The following is an 11,373-nucleotide window of genomic DNA, read 5'->3' as shown; positions in this document are numbered from 1 at the left end:
GGTGGTTTCCTCTGTCACTTTTAATGAAGACCTAAGTGAGTGAACAGCCTCCACAGGCTGTAGTCCCAGGCCCCCCACCCACTCTGACCTTTGGTCAAGAAGCTTCTGCTTCAGTGTGGGCTAGAGAAGGAGGAGGGGTCATGGGTCCAGAGTGACAGATTATTGCTGACCTCTTCAGTGTGAGGAAAAAGGCCACAAGACCCTGGTGGGGGCCAGTCCTGAGTGCTCCCCTCCCAAGTTTAAGGCCGGGAGGGGAAGATGAGTGTCCAACCCTTGAGCCCCCGGCTCTGGAGTGGCAGAGGGTGGTGCGGCCGTGTCCTCGGAGCTGGCTGGGAGAAGCGGGTGAGCGACGGAAGCCGTGGTCCCTGTGTGCCAGCTGTGGGGAGGGGAGGGCCTGCCCCCTGCTCAGTCCGGACCACACAGGGCCCTGGTCACAGGTCACCGGTGTAGGCGGGGAGGACGTCAGATGCTGCCCAAGGTGCAGTCCTGAGGCACTTAGGTGGGCACCTAGCTAGGCCACGTTTCTCAGTTGGCCTTGACTTTGGCGGTACCTGGAGCTCCGTTTTGAAGTACACGGGGCAGCCGTTTGCCTTTGGTATAGGAGTGATACCAGAAGTTGGAGAAGAGCACAAAGAAGATGGTGCCGTACATCCAGATGAGGTGGATGATGACTGGGTACTGGTAGTCACAGCTAGGCATGAAGTAGTACTGGGAGATGTGCAGCGACACCAGCACGAACTGGATCTAGAAGGGAGAAGGCCAGGGTCAGATGAACAGGGGCAGGATAGGGAAAGGCTGAATGCGGAGGCCTGGGGTCAAAGGGGAGGCAGGATGAATAAAGGGGGGAGGGTGGCTCCAGCTCAGCCCCTCACCAGCTGGATGGCTGTCATGTGCTTTTTCCACCACAGGTAGGGCTGAGCCACAGGGCCCAGGGCGGACAACCCGTAGTACAGGTACATGACGACATGCACCGAGGAGTTGATCATGGCGTGGAAAGAGCCCATTCCTCCTGTCGGGACAAGGAGCAGGGTCAGGAGAGGCCAGCAGCTGGTCCTCAGTGCCTGCCCCTCTCCCCTCCACCGTGGCCTTCAGCACTCACCCGGGGCAATCTTTACCCCCCACCACCAGCTCCAGGGAAGCACGGAGTGGTGGAAGACATGGAGGAAGGTCACCTGTCCATCTTTTTTCCGGAGAATAAAGATCACCTAAGAAGAGTAGGGAAATGGGTTTCAGAGCCAGGGTCTCTGCTTTCTCCCCACCAGGTCCTCGTATCTCCTGTAACCACTCACCGTGTCCATCAGCTCGATGAACTTGGAGAAGAGGAAGAGCCAGGCCACTCGAACCATCTGCAAGAGGTCAGACAGCCTTAGGACCCCCACACTACTCCAGAAACGTCTCAGAACTGGCCCATGAGCCCAGGTCACACCCAAACTGCTATCCCCAGGGTGCTTATAACCTAGCACCAGTACCCCCCGCCCCCCCCCACCCCGGCCGCCCCTGCTTACCCTTAGTGCCTCCGGGCTGTTGGAATAGTCTACAGGATCGCAGCGCCAGGTGTAGGTACTCAACCAGCCAGACATCAAGAACTAGGAAGGGGTGTGGATTAGACCACCAGAGGCCCACCCCGCCCAGTCCCTCCAGCTATCTAGCTAAAGCAATGGATCTGAGCCTCTCTGGAAAGGAGATGTCATGCTCTGACCTGACCTCAAAGCCTGCCCCTCATCTTGCCAGCAGGAATTAAAACCTGGGCATCCCAGGGGCCCACCTCATAGACAATGTAGAGGGAGAGCGCCACCAGTGAGAAGTTGTAGACAATCATGAAGCCCCGGAGCTGGAAGGGCTTCCGATTGGCCATGATGCGAGGCCCAAGTGAGAGAACGAAGTACACGTAGGTCAGGAGGATGGAGGTCATTAGCAGGGGGGACCCCATCAGAGGGTAGCCCTGGAGCCGAGGATCTGTGAATAAGGGTCCAGGAGTCAGGAGGAGTCACGGGGTCCGAAGGGGCCCCACCAGGTGGACAGGGGTGGGGTCGGGTCACAGAGGGTCAGGGAGTCCCTAGGGACTCTCCACTAGGAGACAGCCCCAGATCCAGGGATCCTGGGGCAGGAGGGAGGACAGCAGCTTACCTGCATACTTCATCATCTCCTGGTACAAGTTCACGACCGCCTCCATCCTGGCTATGGAACTCTGGGGAGGTGAGGGCGGTGGGTATCAGGGCTGGGTGCCTCCATCCCACCCCTGATCCCCCGACAGGACACAGACCAGACCAGACAACTCCTGACACCTCCGTGCAGAAAGGCCAGAAGGGTGAGGGAAGGAATTGCTGGGGGACGGGGGTAGGAGGCAGCTTCCCGCCCCTCCACACCTCCCCTCCCTCCCTCTCGGCTCCGCCACCGAGATTCTTCCCACCGACCTCACTCCCCCTCTCCCTCCACAGGAGCTCTCCGCTGCCGCGCTCTCCGGAGAAGCTCACCTTTCCTCTCCAGAGTGACTGCCTGTGCCTTGCCCGCCAGTCTCCCACTTCTCCAGCTCTGGGTCTTTTTTCTCCCCGGGGATCCTCCCAATCCACTTTCGGGATGCTCGGCTCCCGGGACGATCCCCCCCCCCCATACTCCCTCCTCTCCTTGGCCCTCCTGGTCCCTCACCTCCCGCGACTCCGTCTCCGCTCTCCGCTCCCTGCTCCCCTCCTCTCCGGCACTCCCCTCCAGCCCTTCCTCTCCGGAGCCTGGCCCTTTGAGACTCCTGCCCCGGCGGCTCCACCTGTCTGACTAGATCTGGGAGCGCCCCGCCCTCCACCCGCCCCCGCTGCACTGCGCATGGGGTGGAGGGTGGGTCCAGGCCACAGGTCAGGGCCTGGAGGAGCAGGACCCACCAGGATTGGGAAAGCCAAGAGGAAAGCATGGGACTCACCACCCACCCACCCACCCCGGACGGCCAGATGAGCTAAGGCTCTAGCTTAGTTTTGAGCCAGAAACCTCCAGCCCAGCCCTAGCCTTGGCCCAAAGAGAGCTGTTGAAAACCCATACCCAGCATCCTCTCCTGATCTAGCCATAAATTCTCGGTTTGCCCTGCTTCGGAATGGGTACGGTCGCCCTTCTCTCCCTGGGAGGGGCAGGGAAGCCAGTGGCATGTGAGGAGGTGGGTGAGTGGAGGAGGTCTCAGGAATCTTCCCCTCCCTTAGGGAGGGTCCTAATGAACTAGGCCCTCTCCCCCTCAGAACCCGAAGGAATGTCGGGGGAGGGCACACTGGGACACGAAAGCCTGGGCCCAGACCCAGGAGGGCCAGGGATGCCGAGGCTGTCCCAGAGGGACAAGGCACTCCCCTCACGGCCAGGGCAGGAGATGCTCGGCGAGCCGCCTGACCCAGGTGTGCCCGGTTCCCTCTATCAAGAGAACAAGCCGTGCAGGCGCTTAGTGAAGAATGTCCGTTTCACCTCCTGACACATCCACCCAGGCCATCGGCGTGCCCCTCGCACACTCAGCTGGGCACACATCTCAGGTGCTCCCCCAGCCTCTGGGTTGACCCCCAACCACACCCCGCCACGGTCGGTCTCTGAGCCCTCCCTCCCACACAGCTCTCTCCACCACCACCGACAGGCTGACCCGCGGTGAGCAGGAGCACACAGGTGTTCACGGTCACGCGGAGCCCACACACCGTCCTCTGACACACCACCCAAACAAGCCTCCGTGGACTCTGACACGCACAGTTTCTGATGCTCAGACCCACTCCTGATTCCACTCACGCGGGCATCATGCCCCAAACACTCACACGGCCTCCTTCGCTGGTCCTGCGTTACCATGTGCAAGTGTTCATGCTCACACCCTCGGGCCTACATGCAGATTTACTCACACGTACGTGAGTCACAGATCGGTGTGGTCACAGACATAAACTCAAACACCGCACTTAGAAGTGAGTGAACATAAAATCACCCACACCACATTGAGACACACCTGCCTTCGGTCATGCACGCAGATCTCTCCCACGGATGACAATCCCCATTCATTCATTCACCATCCGATCTCACGGGTCGCCTCTTCCGTGGCGGGGCCTACCTGGCACAGGCCTGTGCTCGCACACGCACACACAGTTCCTCCTCCCCGACCCGGGAGCCTGCCAGCTGGTTATCTCTCCCGCTCTCTCAACCACCTCCTCGAGTTCGCCCTCCACAGACACTCATGCACCCTGGAGGTCAGGAGCGGCTCGAGGCTCTGGAAATGACCTGTCCCCAAGCTTGAGGAGCGCCGGGTGTGTCCCAGGAGGGGAACCAGGCGGGTGCTCCCTTGAAGACGGATGGAAGGGGAAAAGGAGACAGGCAGGGGCCGGGGGAGGGGAAAGAGGAGGAGAAGAGCCCGAGCGAGGAGAGGGAGGGGGAGAAGGAGGGTAGGAGGCGCAGAGGGAGGGTCGGGAGGTGGTGAGAGAAGGCCTAGGTTTGAGCAAATAGGGGCCGGGAGCGGAGGGAGGCGGCCGGCCAGGCCCGCCCCGGAGAGCTGGGACCTCCCACCCACGGTCCCTGGAACCGCCTCGCCCACGGGCAGGGCAGGGCAGGGCGGGCAGGGCGCCCGGGCACGTGGACGGCCCGCGCGTGGAAGGGCCGCACTCACCAGCGGGGGCCGGGCGGGCAGCAGCGGCGGGCTCGGAGGGAGCAGGGCAACACAGAAGTCCCCAGGGCCGGCCTGCCTGCCACTTCCTCATCTGCTGGGCCGACTTTCTGTCACCAGAGGGGGACGGGGCGGGCCGGGCGGGGGGCGCCTGCTGATTGGCCCCGACTCGGCTCGGCCCGAGGGGCGGGCGCAGGGGCGGGCCGCCAGATTCCGGGGCAGGAAGCACGCCCAGCGGGGCTCCCCACCCCTTCCCTCGGCATCCCGCGGCCCGCCCCCCGCCCGCCCGAGGTGCACCTTGCTCGCGCCGGGCCCTCCGGGGACAGTCCACCAACGCGCCCCACGCGCCCCGATGGGCCCTGCCCTCCGGGGCGCCCCCTCCAGGGGGTGGGGGGCGGAGGCAGCACGTGTGTGCCGGGGCTGGGCTGGGGGAGCAGCTGGGCCGGGAAGCCTTCCCTGCTGAGCCCTAGCATTAGGAACTGCTAGGAGGGCTCCGCAGTGGGAGAGTCCGAGTGGCCCGAGGCAGGAACAGTGAGTCACTGGCTAAACTGGCCTTGAAGGCAGTGAAAGGAAAAAAAGGCAAGTGGAGCCAACTGTGGCTGAATGCGGGAGGGAGGGCTTGAAGGCCAAGCCGGGCAGTTCGGTTTTATTCTGGAAGCACAGGAGAAACAGCGAAGGTTTCCGAGGAGGCTACACAGTCAGGCGTGTGTCATCAAATATTTATTGACCACCTACCGTGTGCAAGAGTGTGGTAAGTGCTAGTGACACATCGGTGAGTGAGGCAGATGCTGTCCCAGCATGGGGTTTACCACCCAGCTGAGTCACTTCACTCTGGCAGCCAGGGTGATGAGGTTATTGAGGCAGGCCAGGTGAGAGCTAACAGCCTGACCTACGGAGGTTTGGAGACTGATGGGATGAGAGTGGCGGAACCAGAGACGTCCCCAACACAGGTGGACTCGTTCTCTCTACATATACTTAGCTGTCTACCCGGCTTCCTGCGCTCTCCCCTCTCAGCTCCACACACTCACCCACGAGACTGAACTGGGGTGAGGACCCCGTTTTAGCGGAATGAAATCTCTATCTCCAGGAGCTCCTGGGGTGGTGCTGTGCATATAAGTGACCCAATAACTGCTTGTCAGACTGGATGGTGTAAATGTGGACGGGAAGGGAATTCAGAAGAGACAGTGGTTTGGGAAAAACATATGTTCATAAATGGTGGGCTGGAGCCATGTGGGAGTTCAATCTTAGAGGTAAGAGGCCAGAGCCAAGGTAGAGCTATGATCCAGCCCATCAGTAGCTACCCTTGAAAGGAAAGGGCGGAAGAATTCAAAGGCTCAAATTTCATGGCGTTTTATAACACTAACCCTTCCCTGATCTCGCCTTGAGCCTGCGTTATTCTCCTGGGCCACATCCTGTTGCCCAAGGATGTCTGCATCTTTCACACACCTCCACCCCTCTAAGCCTTGTCCCCTGGCTCAATACAAGGTACAGCTCTCCCAGGTAGTAAATCACCTCCCTCCGCTCCCGCAATCCTACAGCAAAGCAATAATCTGCAACCTCCTCCACTAAGTTCCACTCAGTCCTGTGTTAGTGGTCTCCATATCTCTTGCACCGGGCCCACTATCTGGTTCATTTGATCCTTCGTAATATTTGTGGAGTGAATATTAGAATAAGTGAGACTGTGAGAAAGCCAAGAGAGGTCGTGGGACCCAGAGTCAGGTGGGGAGGACAGTGAGAATTCAGAAGGCTTTTTACTCCCCCCGGGAGTGGCAGTCTCCCTTGAGTCAATAAATATTTGTTGAAAGCCTAATGTGGTCCAAGTATACTTTGGTGGCTTTGGGGTCACCCCTGCCTCCAGAGGCCTGAGTTTTAAGTCTTCTACTGAGGACCTGCATGACCTTCTGCAAGTCGCTGAATCTCTATAAAACAGGAACTGTGCCTCCCTCATCGTCAAGAGTGGAGGAGCTAGCCCGCACACAGTGCTTAGCACTGCTTCTGTGCTCGACACTTCACAGACACGGTGGGAAGCAGCCCGTACACCACTCGTGATAACCAATGTACCAGTCTTGTGTGTGGATTCATGAACATCGGTTTAACAAATATTTCCTAAGTGCTTACTGTGTACGCACAGTGCCCCGAGAGTACTGCCAAGAGGTTCTGGATTCAGCATCCATCTAGAGACAAGTCAGACACGAACGAAGCAGACTACTGGAGATGATGTGTGTGCAGTCCCACGGGTCAAGTACAGTAGAGGCAGACTTCAACTACCCATTTATTCACTTGGGCCATGGTGGTCAATGTTGACTACATGAATGAACAGGCGCCAAGACTCCCTTCGCTCAGTTCCCAGGAGACACCGTCTTCCAACATCTGATAGATGTCACGTGGCCCCAAGTCCTACAAATGGCATCTCCAGGGCCCTCGGTTTCCTGCAAAACACTTGCAGTCTAGAGGAGAAGACAGACGTCTAGATGACCAATCATAGTAGCAGGTGGCGAGTGTTCCCACAGAGATAAACAGAGGGTTATGAAAGCGCTGAGGAGGAGCACCTTACCCCAGGGTGGGGGTGGGTTCTTGACGGCTCTGTAGAAAGGACACCTAAGGTGAACATTGAAGGGCACTTTCTAGAAAGCAGGGAAACACAGGGGCAGAGGCAGGCACATGTGTGAAGGCACAGAAGCAAGAGATGTGGTGGGTTTGGGGAGCTCTAGGTAGTTCAGTGCAGCTCCAGCTCAGAGGGCAGAGAGGTCAGGGCAGGAGACACAGGCAGGAATCAGTTTATACAGAGCCTTACATGCCACGGTAAAAAGTTTGGATTTTGTTCTGTTTATGTTTTTCAGCCATGGCTGCATGCAATCACCTGGGGAGCTTTTAAAATATCGATGTCTGGCTCTCACCTTCAGATGGACTCTAATGGCTGTTTTTAACGGGAAGAGGCTTGAACATGTTTACGGGCTGTGCGGAAGGAGACAATGGGATCCAGCATACAGAGGGAGGGATTGGCTTCTGACTAAGGAGACCTCTCAGACTGACTTGTATGGGAAAGGGTAAATCTGTCAGGTGACTGGGAGAGGAGGTCATTTGGGGCCTGCAGAGAAGCTGGGTGGAAGGGACAGGTTGATCAACTAGAGAGACTGAAGGGGTCCAGGAACTCAGTCCTGATAAGCTGGAGAGTGGGGGTTAAGGGAAGAATGCCCAGTCCAACAGCTAAAATTCCCCCTCCTTCATGGAACCTTCCTGACCAGCTGAAAGGGAGGTGACTCTCCCCTAGGGTCCCACCCTGACGCCCAACTTGTTCACTACTCTCTCAGGGGCCCTGCTCTATCCTCATTCCCCGGAAGATAAATCACTGATGTACTTTCTGCAAGGGTTTGGTCTGAAAACCACCATCCATGTGAAGGCCAACAACTCCATTCCCATAATGATCAGAGGCTTGACATGTTTCAGCAGAAACATTTAAAGGAAATGGGATCAAAGAAGCAGGCATAGCAATGAGGAACAAGTGGGAAAAGGCAGGCCTGCATGAGCAGGTGGGCAAATGGGGAGCAGTGGAGGGGCTGCGGCATGGGAGACGCGGGGAGTTGGCTACAAATGACAGGAACTGAGGGTCTAGGCTAGCGGACACCAGAGTGGCAGGTAGAGATGGAAGCAGTCTCCAGGGGCTGTGTCAGGCTTCTCCCTTCCCCATCCTGTAAAGGACTAAGGGCACTTTCTACCCAGTCATCACACAGGAGTTGGGGGGAGGGCTGAGTCTGTGAGGACAGGGGAGTGAAGAGAGGATGAAGGGTCTGTCAGTTAATCACTCTGCATATCCCTGGGCCTTTGCCAGCTAGAGGGTGTCCTCCGCCTGAAGCTGAGACCTTTGCTGAAGGAACCCGAGCTGGAAAGATATCCAGAGGGCAGGAGGGAGAGACTGTGTGCAAACACCCATCATGTCTGTCCGTGGGCAGCCAATGCCTACATGCTGTGGGCAGCAGTCAGTGTTCACTGAACAGAACTAAAGAAACTCCGGTATGGGCAGAGGGCTCTGAGAGGCCCTGCAGAAAAAGTTGTGGAGAGAGAAAAGGGAAGATTTTGGGTTCGGGACTAACCAGGGGAGGTCATCAAGATGAGGGAAAGAGAGCCAGATCCAGAGGGTGTGTTGAGAAGGGCCAAAAGGGGAAAAAGAGAAAGCGTAGCTTATTGTTCAATACTTTCTCTGGCAAGAAAGGGGCCAGCTGCTTTCCACACACTCCTCAGGTTCGGTTCTGTACGGTTAACTACTATTAGCACTGCTTCGTGGACGTAAAGAGTGGAATCAGAAACGGTGATGGAGGGACGCCTGGGTGGCTCAGTGGTTGAGTGTCTGCCTTCAGCTCAGGTTGTGATCCTGGGGTCCTGGGATTGAATTCTACATCGGGCTGCCAGCAGGGAGCCTGCTTCTCCCTCTGCCTGTGTCTCTGTCTCTGTCATGAATAAATAAAGTCTTTTTTTAAAAAAAAGGTGATGAATTCTCTCAAGGTCACGTGGCAAGTAAGGCAGCAGGAACACAGGTGTTCCAGGCTGAGGAAAAAGTGTGGACAAAGGGATGGAAGGAGACAAGCACAGCACAGGTGTAGGGAACTGGTACATCTGATTCTGCTTGGCCAAAGGGTACGCAGAATAAGGGGCCTTCATGTGCAAGAAGGTGAAAACGTAGGCTGGCCCCAAATCCTGAAGTAGTCTGAATGAAAGAATGAGGAGTTTTGTTTGTATTGGGGGTGTCCCTAAGAATTTTTAAGAAAGATGTTGGTATGACCCCCATTATCTGTTACAAAGACAAACCTGGGGACAGTATGATGTATAACCAGCAGGAAAGGAGAGGAAGGGGATCCAGCTGGGAGGTGTGACCCACGGAAGGCCTGCCTTAGAGCAATGGGAGTAAGCAGGAAGGCAGGACAGAGCAGAGAGGACACAGGATTGACAGGAAGGTGGTCATGCTGGATAACTCAGGTGGGAGCGGAGTGGAGGAAACTAATGCCTTCGGGGACATCTGGAGTTTGAAGTAAGATGGCACATTCCACAGGCAATCTTAAACACGGTTCTGTAGGCTTAAAGAATGGACTTGAGGAAAAAAAGGACTTGAGGGCTTGAGGAAAAAAAAAAAAAGTCCGAGGATTCCCTGAAATCCCACAAAGTGGGCTATGGGGGCTCAGACACTTTCCCACCCCTTGCTTTCATTTCCTTTAGGAACTCCTGCCCCCACTCCGCTAGCCTGATAACCACGGTGGTCTCCCCATTTCCCTCAGTCCAGGCTCCTAGTGACACAGAATCCAAGCAAGAACAATAGGAGTTCGTATACGAGACGAGCCCTGCTGCCGCAGAGTGGAGAAATACAGAGTCGGGGGCCTTGGCCATTGGAGCCCTGGAGCCCACCTGCAGCCAGTTACCCTTCAACCCCCCATCCCCATAACCCAAACACACCGGGGTCCCCCTTTCTTTGTGTTTGGCTAGGGCTAGTTTAACTGTACTGTGTTGTAACCAAAGCAGTCCAACACACCATGATGCAATAACAATGAAATTGCTCAGGAGAGAGTAAGGGAAGAGAACAGTAGTTAGTATTTGAGGGCTGACTCTTGACCTCAAGGACCTTTCATGCCGTTCCAAGAAGCTTGGACTTTACCCTGTAGAAAATTATGAGCCACTTAAAGGTTTAGCTTTCATTTTAAGTATGTTCAGTGGAGGACTGAACGTGTTCAGTTGAGGACTGGGCTATCGCCACGTTTCACAGAGGTGGAAACTGAGGTTCTTGGAAGTGAGACAACTCTTCTAAGGTCACACAATGAATGTGTCCAGATCAGATATAATTTAAGAATGGTGGAACATACAGGGAAGGAGATGGCAAAGGCAGGTAACCCTGGAAGGATGAGTTATTCACTAGATCAACGAGGCGGGGGGCTCGGAGCAGGATAAAGAGGGCAGAGCCTGTGCAAGCAGTGGAGGTGTGAGACGGCACCAGACTCCCAGGTCCTGGCTCCAGGTGAGAGGGCTCACAGCTTAAGGGCAAGAATAGGGGAGCTGCCATGACACAACGAGGCCTACGGGGCAGGTGGGGAATGTGAAGAGGCAAGCACGAGCTCTGGTCTGCCACACCTGGGGAATTACAACAGCAGCCCACGGACACGAGGGCAGGCCTAATATGCGTGGACAAATGAGAAGGGAACTCATCACAAGTGCACACAGAAAGAGACCTCTGCATGGTGTAGGGCCCCCTTTAGGGACAAGATGGAGCCCGACTATGGAACTGAGTCTTTACCTGGTTGGGACAGGAGATACGGTTTAGGAGGGAGGATAAAGAATACTTTGGGTGAGGGAGCCTGTCGTTTGGTCTCAAAGCAAAATGACACAATTGAAGAGACCAAACTGGGCTTTATTGGAAGAGGGTGGGTGTCAACTAAATGGGAGAAAGAAAATGTACAAAACTAGATGCAAAAATGACTTCTCACGCCAGATAAACCAGTGTAAAAATGCTCTGCACTCGGTGCTGAGGTGATACCATGGGGGCTGAGATGCACGCAAAGGATCTCTCAGGAGGCTGCTGAGCATGACATCCCCATAGACGAGGTGCAGAGGGAGGAAGAAGTTCTGTCCTCATAAAGGGACTGATCGATCGTTGGTTTAAGCAACAATTGCTGACGGCAGTTCTAGACACTACCTGAGGACAGCGAACGTTTATTGAACATCTATCGTTAAGCACTATTCTGAGCACTTCCTATGTATTAACCTAGTTAAACATCACAGCAATCCTACAATAC

General features: G+C 56.1%; 1 protein-coding gene across 5 annotated transcripts; it reads right to left on the bottom strand.

The window, feature by feature from the left end:
- Positions 1 to 2: 2 nt before the first annotated feature.
- On the bottom strand, positions 3 to 4,742 carry ELOVL1 (ELOVL fatty acid elongase 1). Of its 5 annotated transcripts, none has more exons than XM_077845377.1 (8): positions 4,604 to 4,742; positions 2,128 to 2,188; positions 1,766 to 1,956; positions 1,506 to 1,586; positions 1,290 to 1,346; positions 1,100 to 1,205; positions 873 to 1,009; positions 3 to 744 (listed from the first exon to the last, which is right to left on the bottom strand). In XM_077845377.1, exons 2-8 carry the CDS (start codon positions 2,171 to 2,173, stop codon positions 526 to 528), a joined length of 837 nt encoding a protein of 278 aa, XP_077701503.1. In that variant the 5' UTR covers positions 2,174 to 2,188; positions 4,604 to 4,742; the 3' UTR covers positions 3 to 525. The 5 variants fall into 5 exon arrangements, with proteins under 5 accessions (XP_077701503.1, XP_077701505.1, XP_077701504.1 ...); XM_077845379.1 differs by lacking the exon at positions 4,604 to 4,742 and adding an exon at positions 4,055 to 4,453; XM_077845378.1 differs by lacking the exon at positions 4,604 to 4,742 and adding an exon at positions 2,647 to 2,834.
- Positions 4,743 to 11,373: the final 6,631 nt, after the last annotated feature.

This window comes from Canis aureus, chromosome 13 (genome assembly GCF_053574225.1).
Source record: "Canis aureus isolate CA01 chromosome 13, VMU_Caureus_v.1.0, whole genome shotgun sequence".
Lineage (NCBI taxonomy): Eukaryota > Metazoa > Chordata > Mammalia > Carnivora > Canidae > Canis > Canis aureus.
Note: the sequence above shows the minus strand (reverse complement) of the source record. Positions and strands in the feature narration are given on the sequence as shown.